This window comes from Lygodium microphyllum, chromosome 8 (assembly GCF_053477565.2).
Source record: "Lygodium microphyllum isolate KBCC chromosome 8, Lygodium_microphyllum_v1.1.10, whole genome shotgun sequence".
NCBI lineage: Eukaryota > Viridiplantae > Streptophyta > Polypodiopsida > Schizaeales > Lygodiaceae > Lygodium > Lygodium microphyllum.
Window position 1 is genome coordinate 41,343,305 of NC_141142.1, and position 17,215 is coordinate 41,360,519.

The following is a 17,215-nucleotide window of genomic DNA, read 5'->3' on the forward strand; positions in this document are numbered from 1 at the left end:
AAAAAGAAAAAGAGAAAAACATTGGCTGCGTTTGGTTCTTCGCGGTGGGTCCCAGAGAATCATTACCTGAGATGCTAGATTGCGACCACAGCGTGATGAGTCATCACCTGACACTGTCAATGAGACTTGAAAATTCTTCCTGGCCCCGAACTGAAAGGGGGCGCCCTGTTTGCGACTCTCTGCGGCGCAGCCATGGCATCGTCCCGTCTTCCCCTCCGTCGCCTGCTCTCAGGTTCACGATCAGCAGCAACAAGAAGAAAAAGCAGGGCTGCTGTTCAGCCTTCCCTGTGTTCAGCTGTCAATGCGCCATTCCCCTCTTCGTTGGGGGAACGTAGCCGCACCAGCAGCAGCAATGGCGGCGGTCATAGCAGCTCCTCAGATCCCGCCTCTGGATGGCTTTCTCTCCCCGTCTGCCTCCTTTTTGCCGGAGCATCATCTGCTCTCTCGCTCGACCATGCCATTGCGTTCTCCGAAGAAGAGGATGATCGGTCCAGGTGCGAGTTTTGCAAGCGTTTTAGCATTCCTGTAATCAGGAATGCATATTGGGATCGGGGGAAAATTCTGGCCGGACTGCTTTCTTGTGAATGTATTTGAATTTCCCGGATTTGTTAAGGAAGACCTGTTGGGATAAAGGCCCGTTTGACCTCCTTGTATAGTACACACACATTATTTAGTTACAAATGTGAATGCACCCTTACGTGCCTTAACTATAAATACATTTTATTCTTTGTGTACCTACACATTGTTGGTGCTTTCACTCTCCCTCTCAGACTCTCGCTGTCGCTCTCACACTCTCCTCGAATTGATGCACATCCCCAGCTGAGCTCCAACAACTGGTATCAGAGCTTAAGAGTCTGCGTGCTTTCCGAGATCAAGGTGCAGTCGACTGGCACGTGACAGGGCTGATGTCCAGCAAGCAGGCCCAGGTGGAAGCTTTGACTAGCTGATGAGCTGACGACCAGCAGACGGCTGGAGTGCTTGGCGACCAGCGTGTCGGGCAATAGGCGATAGGCAAGCTGCGGTCGAGTGTGACCAGGTGACAGGGCAGCAGTCGGCAGACTGGCGACAGGGCAGAGTTGGGTGATAGGGCAGCAGACCGGTGGACAGAGTGGGCTGTAGGCGCCACACGACAGGTCAGGCGCGCCCGCAGCCGGGTGCCACGTAACAGGCAGGCAGCGTCACGCGACCCGCCTGACGGGTCAACGGAAACGGGAACTGGAGGCATAGATCTTTTTTGAATTATTTTCCTTTAACGGGGGGTTCGCGTACTGGAGGCACAGATCTCAGACTTGGACAAATATGAGCCCAAAAATTTGGAGCTTTTATCAGATTTAATCCCGTCCATGCCTGGCAGTGAGATTTAGGTCAGAAAGTGTAGACATTGCGCGTGGTGACCTCAATCAAATTGGGGATTTTTCCAAATTTGTTAGAATTTTGCCCTTTTGAGTAAAATTTCTTGACATTGGATCCCAGAAAATCGGGGCTTTTCATGTATTGGTAAAATTTTGCTCAGCTAGGTCAGATTGGCTGACATTTATGTACTTTTGGACCTGAAATTTTAGAGCTTTGTGTAAAATTTAGTAAATTTCTTCATTTTTGCCTGTGTGGTGACTGGTTCATGTACAAACAGTAGAGATTTATTACTGTTTGAGGAAGAACAACAATGTGTTTGCTAGTTCAGCTTGTGCTTTTACAGGCCAAGGCATTTACTCTTGTGTTCGTGATAAAATGATTGCAACTTCTTCCAATTTAGTCATCAAGAGTTTGATGGTCATGGCTAGGAAGATAAACCCGCACAAATGTCTGATGCAGAGTTGGCGAGAGTAAACTAAAAGGTTGTGGCTTACATTAAGATGGGTGTCATTGATGACATCTTGACAGACATTTAGGGTTTAGATACAAGTTATGCAATATGGGAGAAGCCGAAAACTACCTATGAGATCACCACACTTGTTAATCAGGTGTACTTAATGCGCAAGTTGGTGAATATGCGACTAGATGAGTCAAAGCCTGCAACCGAGCACTTGCGTGCATTTACAGGTATTTTAAACCAGCTCAAGGATGCAAATTTGGACTTTGATGTTAAGTTGAGGGTGATCTTTTTGATCATGACATTGCTTGATTCTTCGGAGACCTTGGTGGTTTCTCTCAGCAATAACCCCAATCTCTTATATGATGGGGTGATGGGTTCAATCTTGAATGAAGAAATTAGACGTATGTCTAGTGGAGAAGGCAGTAACTCAGCTTATAATGTAAGAGGCAGGGTTGAAAAGAAAAATGCAAATGCAAGATAGAGAAACAGAAGCAAGAGCAAAGGAAAGGAAAAGAGTGACATTACTTGCTATCACTGTGGTCGAAAGGGCCACAAGAAACGTGATTGCAAGTATTACAAGAAGAAACAAGAGAGAGAAGAATGCAGGAGACAAAAAGAAGAAGGAGGATAAGACAGATGCATCTGAGGCAGCTAAAGGCAAGGAAAAGGCCAATGTGGCCTCCAGTGTGGTCATAGAGAAGCTTTCGGATACGAAGTCTGATGTATTATGTGCAGTTGATTATGATGTCCTTGTATATCACATGCAGGATATGCAGATTACCAAGGTTGATGTGATTGATGCACTTTTATTAGTTGATGATGGCGTCACTCAGACTTGGATTGTCGACTCTGGTGTCTCTTTCCATGTAACTCATTTCTTGGAGTGTTTTGCTATGTTTAATGTAGGCAGTTATGCAAAGGTGTATCTTGGAAATAACACATGCTTGCAACATTGATGGGATTGGCAGTGTACACTTGTCTTTAGACAATGGGCAAGACCTTGTGTTGAAAGATGTTAGATATGTGCCTGGCATTAAAAAGAGTTTACTATCTGTTGGTCAGCTTGACTTGCATGGTTATACTACATTGTTTGGTGGTGGATTGTGGAAAGTGAAAAAGGGTTCCATGGTGATTGCAAAAGGAACCAAGAAGAGCACTTTGTATTGTTTGCACTGTAAAGCCTTGAATGACAAGTTTCTTGCAGTTGCTGAAATTTGATGTCATTTGGAGTTATGGCATAAGAGATTAGGCCATATGAGCCATAAAGGACTTGATGCTCTTACCTCTCTGAAGAGAGTTGATAGAAAATGCTCTAAACTTGGTTTTTGTAATGAGTGTTAGTTTGGAAAGCAAATAAAAAATTCCTTTTACTTTGGTGTCTCTCGTAAGTCCAATGTCTTGGACTTAGTGCATTCCAATGTCTTGGACTTAGTGCATTCTGATGTATGTAGTATGCACGTAAAATCGTTGGGTGGTGCTGTATATTTTGTCTTCTTTATTGATGATTGTTTCAAAATTTTTTTGGGTATACTTGTTGAAAAAGAAAAGTGAAGTGTTTGCTGTTTTTAAAACTTTTCATGCATTTGTGACCACTCAGACAGGTAGAAAGTTGAAACGCTTGAGAACTGATAATGGGGGTGAGTTCACATCTACTGAATTCAAGTTCTTTTTTGACTTGCATGGAATTAAGAGGGAGCTTATAACTCCTTACAACCCTTCTTCAAGTGGGGTGGCTAAAAGATATAATAGGACCTTATGTGAAAGAGTGCGGTGCATGCTGTCCACTGCTAATCTCCCTCATGAATTTTGGGGAGAGGCACTCAAAACTGCAATTCACATTTGCAACTGCTCTTCAAACATGTCCTTAAATAATGGCATCCCTGAGGCGGTTTGGTCTGGCAAATCGGCCTCATATGACCATTTACGTATATTTGGCTGTGATGCTTTTGTGCATGTTAGAGATGAGTTGAGGAACAAACTTGACCCAAAATCTACCAAAGGCAGTTTCATGGGCTATGGTGATAAGGGTGAATTTGGCTACAGAGTGTGGTTACCTTTGTCCAAGAAAATTATTTGCAGTCGTAATGTTGTGTTTAATGAGGCAAAATTGCTGAAAGGTACTTTAGCCTCTAATGAAGATATGAAAAATGTCAAATTTCAGAATTTACAGCCACCTATTACTTCAGAAAATGAGCCTCATAGTGCTGTACCACAGGCTGAAATTGATGATGAGCCGGTTATTTTTGAGCCAGATGATGATGGACAGCAAGTAGGAGCACAAGGAGGTCATGGACAGCAAGATAGACTTGCTGATTATGAAAATGCAGGTGCTGGTAATGAAAATAAAGGTGCTGTACAGCATGAACAGCATGCTGGAAATGGCTTACAACAGTCAATAAATGCTGAAAATAACATACCTCTAGATGTAGACCAAATTCTTGAAAATGTTAATCATTGGGTACGCAGGTCTACACGCGTGAGAAGGCAACCACATAGGTTTGACCCCTCCTTGCATTATGTGATGCTTATAGATGAGGGTAAGCCTCTTACATACAAAGAGGCCAAGTCATGCGAATTCAGCAATAAGTGGGAGCTAGCTATGCAAGAAGAGATTAAATCTCTATATGCAAATGATACTTGGGATCTTGTGTCGTTGCCCAAAGGAAGGAAGCCTCTTCCAAACAAATGGGTTTACAAAGTAAAGACAGTTGATGGGAAACCCAAGTACAAGGCAAGACTGGTTGCTAAAGGATATGCACAGAAGGAAGGGATTGACTTCCAAGAGGTCTTCTCACCTATTCTGAAGATAGCCACTCTACGTGTGCTTTTTGCTCTCACTACTGTATTGGACTTAGAGCTGTACCAAATGGATGTGAAAACAGCTTTCTTGCATGTTGACATTGATAAGGAAAGCTCGAGGGCTTTGTAGTTCTTGGAAAAGAGCAGATGGTGTGTAAACTAAAACGCAGCATGTATGGGCTGAAGCAAGCACCACGGCAGTGGTACAAAAAGTTTGACACTTTTATGTTATCTCATGGGTTTACACGCAGCCATACAGATCATTGTTTATATATGAAAAAGGATACAGATGGCAACCCCATCATACTTGTTTTGTATGTGGATGATATGTTGCTAGTTGGAAGAAGAAAGACTAGCTTGGATGCTCTAAAAAATCAGCCTTTTCCATGAAAGATTTGGGGAATGCAGAGCATATTTTGGGCATGAAGATTTGTAGAGATAGAATGCAAAAATCGTTGTTTTTATCTCAAGAAAAGTACACTGAAAAGGTATTGGACAGATTTAACAGGCTGAAGCTAAGTCTTTTGGGGTACCCTTGCCTTCTTACCTTAAGCTTAGTAAAGCCATCAGCCCAAAAGATGACGTGGAAGCAAATGCTATGAAGGGAGTCCCTTATGCATCAGCTTGTGGCTTTCTTATATATGCTATAGTTGCTACTTGTCCAAACATTGCTCATGCAGTGGGAGTTGCTAGCAGGCTTATGTCAAATCCTAGCAAAACACATTGGGAGGCTGTCAAGTGTATTCTTCGATATCTAAAGGGTACACAAAGAAAGTGTATTTGCTATGGGCAGGGTGCACTTGGTTTGCAAGGTTATTGTGATGCAGACATGGCAGGAGACTTGGACACTCGTAGGTCCACCAACGGGTATGTCTTTACAGTTGCTGGTGGGGTTGTTTCTTGGTGTTTGAGGTTGTAGAACATCGTCGCATGAGTACTACTGAAGCTCAATACATATCAGCTACTGCTCAATACATATTAGCTACTGAAGCTTCTAAGGAAGCTATATGGTTGAGCAGACTTGGAGAGGATCTCAGCATGTCTATGGGTACTGCAATTTTGGGATGTGATAGCCAGAGTGCTGTGTATTTGGCTAAGAATGCCACGCATCATTCATGCACAAAGCATATAGATGTGCGATATCACTTCATCAGACAGATTCTAGAAGATGGTCTAATCACATTGACCAAGATCAAAACACAGGACAACCTTTTAGATGTTCTCACTAAAAGTCTAAGCAAAGCTCAGCGTGAGGATTGCATATGACTAGTGGGAGTTGGTTAGAGGTTTGCTTCAGACCTTTAAGTGGGAGGTTGTTGGGATAAAGGCTTGTTTGACCTCCGTGTATAGTACACGCACATTATTTAGTTGTACATGTGAATGCACCCTTATGTGCCCTAAGTATAAATACATTTTATTCTTTGTGTACCTACACAGTGTTGGTACTTTCACTCTCCCTCTCTAACTCTCGCTGTCACTCACACTCTCCTCGAACTGCTGCACATCCCCAACTGACCTCCAACAAGACCTTATCCCAGCTGGACTGCTTTCTTGTGTATTGCCGGACTTGTTAGGGTCAATGAAGGGCTAGATCATCACATCAGATAGTATGCCTTGGCTGAATCATAATCATAATCAATCTCAAAGCTCATTGGTTTGTTTGAAGACTTTGCCTGCCTTGTTCACATTGGGATAATTTGGCAAACACTTCCTGAATTTTCAAAGGTGATGTTCCTGATTGTTAAAGTTTGGGCTCAGAATCACAAAATTGTGGGTTCAACGCTTGCTGCATGCATCACTTGGTCGGACATATGTTTGTGCAAGTCCAGGGTCTCTTGACCACTAGATTACTTGGTTGGTCCTTTTCCTTAGTTAGGGTGATTGAGGAAGAGGATCCAAGTCAGTGCATACGAAGATCAAGTTGTCTTGATCATTTGTCTGGCAACCTTTATCCTATTTGCACACTAAGAACAACCTTTGTTGATTAAGCACACTGCATGGAGAAGGGGAGGTGAAAAAGAAGGGAAACAAGAAAATGGAGAGGGGAAACCTCCTCCAAGCTCTCTCTCACTCTCTCAACCTCTCACACAAAGCTATGGTAAGCAAGAGTGGGAAGAAGAAACTAGGGAAGAAAAGGCTCTCGAATTTGCATACACAAGAATGAGAGATTCTATTAATTTTGGAATTCAAATACACAAGGTAGCGCAAGCAGATACTCTGTAACCTTTTTCTCTCTCTTGTCAAGTTCCTTGGCCTCCTGGAGGCCTTTACGGCCTGTGGCCATGGTATTTTCAATTTCTCACACTGGACTTATGGGATTCTCTGCGTGCCATGGGATTTGTATAATGACTACAGGTCTATTATAGTATTTTAAGAGACGTCAGTGTCCTCTTTGTTAATATTAGGAGAGGAGGTGCCTCCCTTGTGGACGTTCAGATGCATGTGTCATATCTCAGTTAAAAGAAAGAATTCCTGAATCAAAATGAGATGATAGGACTATTATCTTCTTCTGTCTTTTTCAATGTTTCATATCATGGAGCTGTTTGAATTGAACCAAACAAAATTTCTTGTAGACAAGACTAAGCAGTGACAATTATAAGCTGATTGGTTGGGTTATACTAGCGTCTGGGTAGCACAAGGCACATGTTTATGGTGCAAAAGTCTGTCATTATGGGCTCACTCTATGCCTATGCATAATTACAGGGCACAGGATTTATCCCATGCGCAGATTCGTGCATTGCCAGCTTCACTGCTTGAAGAACTCAAGGCTGCCTGTGGTGTAAGTGAAATTCTTCTGTTGCTTAAGCATCTCCTGTATAAGTTTGACTGTTTCTCAATCAGCAAAAACGTCTGTGGCATTTTTCTTTTCCCATTTCAAGAATCCGCAGTCAGTATTTGGGAATTTTTCGCATTGATACAACCCTCGGAAGTCTATGACAAAATGGGCAGATTGCTCAGAAGCACACAGAATATGCCTATTGTGAAAACCTAGGTGCTTGCTTAACATTGTTTGAATGTCACATTTGGATAAGGAAAATGTTTGTACATCTAGGCCAACAAACTATCTTGGGTCTTTCTTTCTCATGCTCTACACATTGCTGCACAAACTCTTGCACTAAGAATCATGATATCCCTCAAGGGCCCAACATGCAAGCATGGGAACCTTGTTCTCCATATTGTGGAGGTGTCGGTTCCATGTAACAATCAATAGTCTCTCCCTTTATAACACAAGGTTTGTGAATTTGTATTTTCCCCTTTGGTAGGTTGTTTTTGACTTTTTGGCTGTCTGCTACAGTCGCAACTTCCTGAAGATCAGCCTTTTCTAAAGTCACAGACATATCTGTGATATCTGTCCAAGAAGATGTATAGACTAGGTCTGACTCTGCAATACGGCTGCAATGCATTGAGTCAAAAAAAAGGGCATGTCAAGTCATAATTTGAGTTCTAAGCTATAGTTTGTCCCTTTGTAGGTTGAGGGTGTTGTCATAGATGAGGAGGAGCGGTTGCTTCATTCAAAGTCTCCCAACACTTTTCATCCTGCTATAAATATTCCAGATGTGGTAGTTTACCCAAGGTTGTCTGTTCAACCTCATTGTCTTTTATTTTATATGGTTAGAAGTTACTGATTTCTTCATTAATGCCTCTGATTCACACGATGAAAGTCAGGTCTCAGGACGATGTGGTTCAAATTGTTAAAGCATGCAACAAGCATAAGGTGAATCCAGACCTATAATTATGTTTTGTGACTTTAATGTGGTTCATGACTGATAATGAAGGATTTTCATTGTGCTAGATCCCTGTCATTCCATATGGAGGAGCAACCTCTATTGAAGGACAAATTTTAACTCCTCAGGGTGGTGTAAGCATTGATATGGGATTAATGAAGGTAAAGGAATGTCTATATACCACTCTATTCAGGTGTTTGGGAGTTAAAAATTTGCTTCTTTTATGCAGATATATCCTACTTCTTTCAGGACTTTGGCCTATGTTCATTTGTGTGTTGTTTGCAGAAAATCAAGAGTCTCCATGTTGAAGACATGGACGTAGTTGTGGAACCTGGAATTGGCTGGATGGAACTCAATGACTATCTAAAGCCCTATGGATTGTTCTTTCCTTTGGATCCAGGTTTGGAAATGGGCCTTTATAGTCTTACATTCTTTTGGCAAAGCTGCTAGTCTCTGTGGGGTTTTTCCCTGGATCTCTCTTTTTGAAAGTCCTAAAAGCTATCAAAAGCTTTTAATAACGCATAATGTTTATATTCATAAAGCTATTGTTTCAACAGTCCTCAAGACACACACTCCATTCAGTACAGTCCAGTGTCCTAGACTTGATCGGGGCCATGATTTAATAGCATTGTTTCTTGACATAAGGGAAACAACATTAATGAATAACACCTACAATCCTAGTTAAGATAGCCTGAGAAAGGCGAGGACAGCTTCTGAACTGATAAGAAAAGGTTTGAAAACTTCTTTACTGCAAGCTACACTGTGCTGAAAGCTTTGGTTTGGTAGCAGAGGCTCCATGCTATTGCTATCTGCTTCTGCAGTGAAGACTTACTGTGTTTATGAAGTTTTGAAGCCTTTAATACTACTTGTGTATCTTTCTTAATGGAGAGAATGATTCGTCAGTATGGTCTTATCCTGAACTTGAGGACATGTTAAGTCGCCCATTCATTGAGAAATAGCATATTTCAGCTCAGTATGTCATGTCAACACCTGCTCATGTTTACTGTCAATGCCACCGTTTTTAACAGCAATGAATCCAAACATATCTGTCAATTGTTCCTCAACTTGGCATTCTAACAGGAATCACCTTTCTGTTTCAGGCACAATGGTATTGGGCCATACCATGTTTAACTGAATAGTATCTTGAGAGTTGCAACATTCAGCTTATTCGTGAATATGTCCGCAAGTTTCTCCTTTGAAGGCATGCACTGGAGACTGATTCAGCCAATTTGAAGCTGCTTTCTAGTGAAATGTGCGATTTGTTTTTGATGATGAAGATTGGGCCAAACGTTGTAATGGCAATTTTGGAAATTTTTTTCCTACTTGTTTGAGTCTATGCTTCATACTTCTGAGGTAAACCCAAACCCTCTCCTTAAAGGAACAACATATTACACTGTTTGTCCTCCTCCTGGGTAGGCTCACTTAGGAGGAGAGTCCCAATGCAATCAGGTTCTATTGCTCATTTGACTTGTGAGCTATTGTACTTGCGTATAGGAGCAATGCTGACATGGTTCTTGCCTGCTGTATTTGTAAATTTTGGCAGGGGGCGCCCCCCTCGTGGGCACTGGAGTGTGTGTGTCTTACCAAAAAAAGAAACATTTTACTCAGATTTGTTTGCTTGCCATGTGAATGCATCCTGAGCTTTTGCAAAGTCTTCACAGACTTTATAAAAATAAATCAACACTTGATTTGCCTTTGCTGAAGATGAACCCATTTCAAGCTTCTGAACTGTTGCCAACTATTGGATCCTACCAATCATAGTTGCCTAAAGCAATGAAAGAAACTGTTCTCACAACTTTAGTCACAAATGCTTCCATGGGTTAGTTGAGATAGCAGTGCAATGGGAGTTAATCATTACTTTTGAGAGTACCTTTCTAGCTTGTTTTTGGGCCCTAGGATTTATGCTTGGTGACTGGTTGCAGTGACCGTATGGCTGACATGGTCAGCCCATTTACAGTTTGGACGAATTTTTTTTGCCTTAGGGAGCACACCATTGCACAGTTCATCAGTCTCAGTTTACTTCTCTTTTTGCCTTTATTTACTCAATTTTCTTTTCTCTCTAGTGTCTACTTCTCTATATCTCTATCTCCATCATGGTGTTAAAGCGCATTTCTTATACTTTGTCGGCATCAATGAGAGCTCAATACAATGGGCACTTATTCTTTCAAGTGCTTCCACTTTCTAAAACTTAAGCTCAAGCTATCTCTCGCATAGCCCACTTGTACTCAAGCTTGAAATGGACTGTACTCTTTCTATTCAATCCCATGGATAAAGGAAAAGAAGGCTAAAAAATTGATTGTAGTAGACTCACAATTGCTCTCCTCTCTCATTGTAGTTTGGTTCGTCAAAAGGAAGCTCTAATGGTATCACAATTGTCTTATATGCTCCTTCGAATGCATCATTGAGGTTGTTGGGTACTAGGAGGAACAAGAGCAGCAAGTGCAAGTGTAGGAGGACCCCCTCTAACCAAGTTGCCGAGGGGAAGTATTGTGCATGGGCGCAATTGCGGTTTCGTGTTATGACTCTCCTCGTTTACATTACCCAAGTGTTGGTAGTGAGTGCAAAATCTACTCATTTTAGGAAGTTGCTACTAGATAGGTCTAGATTCTTTGGTTTCTTTGAAGAGGGGGTGTCACACTTGTTAGAACTTGGCTTTTTCCCTTTATAGTTCTTGCCATTTTTTGAAATTTCCCTTTGAAGAAGAGGGTGTGAGAGCCCCCTTTGAGTGGACAATGGGGGGGGGGGGGGAGGGGGTCTTTTTGCGGACTTGATCATGGAGTCTTATGTAACACAAGAGTTGTTATTCGAACTCGTAAAACGTTGGCAATTCAGGCAACGAAATGGTTTGGTGCATGAAGTGGAAGTATTTAGGAGGCAACTTATTTAGAAAAATGTGACTTGATCTTAATTTGGCTTCTGTGGGCCAATGGTGGCAAACTCAGTGAGTAACAACCTAAACATGCCCATCTTAACTTTCAGATCATTCCCTTAATGAAGAATTGTAGCTTGTGATCGAGATTGATACATTGCGTTTGGTCTCTCATCCAAAGTGTTTTGATCGTAGCAACTAGAGTGTGAGTGCTGAGTGGTGAGTAGAATAGAGTGAGGGATTGGAGTGCACTTGGGAGTTTGCTTAAAGTGCCCACTATGCATTGGAGATGTGTGCATAGTGGATCCATACATGTGTGTGGGCTGACTAGGCATAGGCATGGTAACCATAGGAGTAGCCTAGGGAGGATAGGTGTATGATAAGCTAAGGATTGGAATTGAAACTAGCCTTCCTTCTTGGACAGGGTGTAAACGACCTGATTTGACTTAAATTACAGCAAGTTTACAGCTCTGAAATGAACACTTTACCACTTAATTCCTGGATAGCAGATACCCGATTGGCCCCAATAATTGGCACCCGTTGTGGTATTCCTTCAACTTTTATCGTTCCAATGTAAAGTACATTGAGATATAGGCAGATCTCTCTTCAAACTTCAATACAATGGACTGTCAGAAATGATCAGCAGCATGAAATATCAAATTTCCCCTTTAATTGGCTACAATTTGTCAAGAATAATAGGTATGTTGTGATACCATGTCAAGACTCAAGATATGCGACGGTGTAGAGAGATAGTAGGGTTTGCGGGGAGAAACACAAAGTGTGTATGTGTAACCAGCCTTCCTTCCGTGGATGGGTGGTAAATCCCTGTTTACAATTTAATTACAGCAGCAAACAATTAATGCAAATCTGAAAATACAAATTTACCTACTGTTTGGCACCCCTTTCGGTATTTCTTTAGCTTTATTGAAGAAAAAGTTGATTTACAATGGGATTCTCCCGATTCCCTTCGAAATTCAAACTAGTTTGGCATTAGGTACCATTAAACGCTTCTTCTCTAGTGTCACAAGCTGACACTTATGGCCAAATGAATGACCTAGGCCAACAATTGTTACCAGATACTACCAAGTACATGTGCGGCATAACTTCTAGCAACCTTTGCCTTTGACATTCCGTGATTTCTTCAGGTCCCGAGCTCGTAAATTTGCTTTAACCCCAGTTGCACCTCACATGTGCAACATTTACTTAATCATGTGATTAAAAATTAATCCACATGTTAAGTAAGATTTCAAAAATACATGTTTTCATAACAACCCTCCCCCTTGAAATCCTTGCAATCCTTGATTGCACTGCTAAATGCATCAAAAGCAAAGTATTACACTGGAATTTCCATAGGGCATCATAGTCAACACAACATTGCGTATTGCTGTTCAACCATTCCTATGGCCAACATATGCTGAAAATTACCAGTCAACATGACATAGCATAAGACTCACAAAGAATCTCAAAAACATTGCGAGATTATCATGTGACATGTCCGTTTCTCATGAGCTTAACTCATCTAGTAAAACCAAACCATAGTATAGCGAAAACCAAGCATAAACCATGGCTAAAACCTAAATGGCATCATAACATATGGTGTTGTCCATGGAACTAGATGTAAACCATTGAAAACTGAGCATACACTGATCATAAACTGATCACTTGGTGATCTGAGAACTGATCACAAATTGCTGCAAATGTGACCCCAAATTGATCACAAACTCATTGCGAAAATTGACCAACAATCAGTGCAAAAACTGATGCACAACTGATCCAAAAAGTGACCATAAACGGTTCTCAAGCTGATAAAAAACTGAGCTGAAATTGATCAGAATTTTTGTCTCAAAATTGAGGCGAAATTCATGCTAAGTTGATCATTAGCTGATGCAAAAGTATAGTTCCAATGCCCGGGTGAAACTCATACTCATCTGCATATATCTCACAGTGACTAGTACACTAAGTAGTGACCTCATGGCAAACATACTGTCAGCGTAGTACCTTGGATGCATGCTGAATACATCCGAGATCCACTACATACGAGAGCTGTCCATAACTAGAGGAGGGGAAGTGCTATCTTCCCCTTGAGCATCAGGCAATACTCCGGACCTTTGCTCTACTAAACCTGACGGAGTCTGAACTAAAGTTAGCTCTAACTGAAAGGCATCTAGGTAAAGCTGCAACAATTGAGGATGGTTTGCCAAGTCATCCTCTTCCATCCTTTTGGCATCCATTGGTGAATAATTCTAAAATTTCACGAAGTATCTCCTAGAAACTTTACCTTTGACCTTTCTTTCCTTATGTGCGAAAATGTGCTCAGGTACCAAAATCTCATCTAGCTTCTCCACCTTAGCGTGAATTTCAACAGACATATCCTTTGGCACATCACCATGAAAATGCCTCAACAAACTGACATGAAAGGCATCGTGTATCCACCAACGTGGAGGTAATTTCAGCCGATATGCTACATCGTTGATATTCTCCAACAACTGGAAGGGCCCATAGTATCTCATACTCAACATCGGATACAATCTTTCTCTTCCTTTCATCTTTTTCAGCCTTGCCTTTTCAAAACGCAGCAATTCATAATCACCCTTTGCAAACTGCAAAGCACGTCTGTGGCGATCAGGTGCTGTCATAATGTCTACTTCAAAGGTACTTGTCAACCAATTTGAAGCAAACATTTGCTTGAACTGGACCCAAGTGGTAGGTGACTTCCCTTGAATAAGAAGTATAGACCATCATTGCAATGCATTTCCCTTAAAAAATGTGGTTGCCTTGCGTATCTTAGATGCCTCTTTGAAGTTGCCTGCAAAATAGGTTGCATAAAACTGTTGAAAAAAAACAAGTGCTTTCAGCCTATCTTGTGCACCACTGAAAGGCTCAAACTTCGCGCTTTTGCCACCTTAATCATAGTCCTTCGGTGGACCTATGGGAGTCAAGTTATCATAAATGGGCTGCTGCAAAAAGCGTGCATTGGCTGTTTTTGCATGTAAACCAGCACTATCTAAAGCACCTATATGACCAGCACCAAATCCTTGTGCTCCAACAGTCCTTGGGGGTGCCGATACATATGAATATGGCCCGCTTTGTGCCCCAGGCATCATGTCTATGCTGCCATACACGGGGTTGGGCATTCCACTTGCATTACTGGGATACATTGGGTGTTGTGAGCCATGCATTGGCTGCTGCATACCATAGGGATTTGTGCCATACATTCCCGTATGCGGTGCTTGTCCAACAATAGCATGAAAAATGGTACCACCACCAAAGTATCCTTGTTGTCCCATGCTTGCATGTGCATTATTGTCTTGTTGCTCATGTTCCCATGGATTGGCACTTCCAAGTTGGCCATGCATTTGCACTTGCTGCCCCACGGATACGAACTGTTTGTGCTCATCAGGCATTTTGGGCTCTTCTAAAGAAGACTTAGGCACTTCCTTCGGTTCTTGTGGCTGTCCCGAAGCTATAGAAGGTGTCTTCTTCTCTTTGCCTTTGTTGTCCTTCTTTGGTGCATTTAAGAATCGAGTAAATTGGGGATCCTTTGCCAATTCAGCAAAAAGATTTGCTACTGTATGCATTCGATTCTTCAAGCTATCATCAAATTCTTCAGCCCCTTGCCGGCGGTCATCAGCCTCTTTATGTATTGAAGTGCCAACATTTGGGTCATTTCCCACATTTTTAGCATGCTGTCCATGCTGAGAACCATGCCCAACATTAGTCATTGCATTTCCCTCTTCACCACGTGATCGACCAAGGAGTGATGCATCCTCTCCACTTGATCCCGTATCACCATGTGAAGACATGCTTGTTGTAATTCACTGCTGAGAATAATTTCAACAATAATTCACTGCTAAGAACAATTTCAATAATAATGCAATAGTCCTAAGTCGCAATTAAGTTTTTTCAGTATTTTTCATAGTTAAATATTAATTTTCAGTCTTTAAATATTAAAAATTAATCTAATAATTATTTAGGTGCCCTGAAAAATAATCTGACTAGCCAATAATTAAATTGGCTAGGCAACTTCCATCCTTGAGTGTCTCTGCGCTATCTTTGGCCACTAGTTTGGCGTTAGGTACCATTAAATGCCACTTCTCTAGTGTCACCAATTGACACTTATGGCCAAATGAATGACTAAGGCCAACAATTGGTACCAAATACTACCAAGTACCTGTGCGGCATAACTTATAGCAACCTTTGCCTTTGACATCCCGTGATTTCTTTGGGTCTCGGGCTTGTAAATTTACTTTAACCCCAGTTGCACCTCACATGTGCAATATTTACTTAATCATGTGATTAAAAATTAATCCACATGTTAAGTGAGGTTTCAAAAATACATATTCTCATGACAATATGGAAAACACTGAGAGAGAAGAGAAACTCAGAAACACAAGAAAAACACGGTGATGATGCACTGAATTATGCTATGTGAAGAAAAGTTGATACAGTAGAGCCGAAGCTGAAAAGATGACTGCATTGTGCTGTTTGACTCAGGTGCACTTGTGGGAAACATTGAGAGAAGAGAAACTTAAAAACACAAGAACACAGTGATGATGCATCGAACGATGCTATGTGAAGAAAAGCTGATGTAGTGGAGCCGAAGCTCAAAAGATGACCGCACTCTGTTGTTTGATTCACGTAGCAGCAGTTGTGGGGAATTTGCACAATGAAGAGAGCGAAATGCAGTTCTTTGGGCAGTGGACTATCGAAGTAATCATTGAAAGGTGAAAGACAGCTGTTGAGGGAGTGAACTGCAGTCCCCTGATGCCGTGGGAGATGTGGAAGATGATCACTAGCCGTCGAGGGAACGAAGCATAGTCCTTAGATGTCGGGGAGATGGCTTGGGAAGCAAACACAAATCATGGAAGTGCGCAAGTTGTCAAATGCAAGGAAGAAATAGCCCAGATGTTGATGCTTGATGACAAGGATGGTCACCAAGTGCAAGGATGCTAGTGCCAGGATAGAGGAGGTTACACCAGGCAAGGGAAAGGCCTCTAGACAGGCAAATGCAAATCTAGAGTGACGCCTGATAAGAAAGAAGCTGATGCCAATGTGGCAGATGTTGATGCTAGGTTGGGAGAGCTCCAAACGCAAGACTTGATGATGGAAATAGGGTGCCTGAAGCAGAGGGTGAAGAAGTTAGAAGGGAGCCATGAACCACGAACTGCAATGTCGATCAGAAGGGGTGTGAGGGCAATGGAAGAGTTGGAGAGAGAAGGGAAGAATATTAGAGTGATGGAAGAAGAGGGGGTGAAGAATGATTGAAGTGGTGGTGAATGAACGAAGTGACAATCTATTTATAGGCCTAAGCTGTCTAGGGTGGCGCACTACTGAGTGGGCATCCATAATAAAATGACCAGAATGAGGACACAAGCTCTTTTTGGGTCTGTCAATGGAAACTCTAAGTGAAGTGGGGAAACTGAAGAAGTAGTTTCTTAACACCCCCTCTCAGGCCCAAAAAGGGATGAAGAAAGAGGAGTAAAGAGAGATATGAAGAAGATGCAGAGGATCCCGGAGATCCAGGATTTTCACTTGAAAGGTAACTTGTAGTAAGGAACAGTAGACATGATGAATTGTAGAACTTTCGAGAGAGAAGCCACTAGCTCTGTAACTCCATACTGGAAGGGATTCGAATGCCTCGTCACCAAGTCGCGACTGAATCTACAAGGCCTTGATTTAAGTGATAGCTGAAGATCTTGGGTATCAAGAGGAGAAATGACTGCACGAAGACAACCATCCCCAAAGAGTAAAGGATGGGAAAAAACTTCATGATGAGTAGATGTCCCCTCTAAATGTTGTAAGGAAGAGGTCTCCTTTGAAGCCAAAGAAGTAGGAGCCCCCTCTGAGGGCAAAGAGAGTACATCCCCTTGTGAATCCTCTCTGCGAGTGATAAGGAATCTAAAAACTTTTGAATCACGGATGCCAAATCATTTGATGATGAAGGAAGTGCCGTTAGTTGTGTTGAAGAAGTTATTTGGGGTGTCGAAGATGTTGAGGAACTCCTAGAGG

General features: G+C 41.9%; 1 protein-coding gene across 8 annotated transcripts in view; it reads left to right on the plus strand.

Annotated features, from left to right (window-relative positions):
- The first annotated feature begins 106 nt into the window (after positions 1-106).
- Positions 107-17,215, plus strand: part of LOC148032202 (D-lactate dehydrogenase [cytochrome], mitochondrial-like) — a 178,744-nt gene continuing 161,635 nt past the window's right edge. For 5 of the 8 annotated variants that reach the window (XM_087682849.1, XM_087682847.1, XM_087682851.1 and 2 more), the window contains exons 1-6: positions 108-494; positions 7,316-7,391; positions 8,083-8,186; positions 8,279-8,327; positions 8,406-8,498; positions 8,623-8,737. In XM_087682849.1, coding sequence (XP_087538975.1) covers positions 193-494; positions 7,316-7,391; positions 8,083-8,186; positions 8,279-8,327; positions 8,406-8,498; positions 8,623-8,737 — 739 coding nt within the window. In that variant the 5' untranslated portion in view covers positions 108-192. Of the gene's footprint in view, positions 495-7,315; positions 7,392-8,082; positions 8,187-8,278; positions 8,328-8,405; positions 8,499-8,622; positions 8,738-17,215 lie in introns of all 8 variants that reach the window. The other 3 variants (XM_087682846.1, XM_087682845.1, XM_087682844.1) reach the window with 3 other exon arrangements.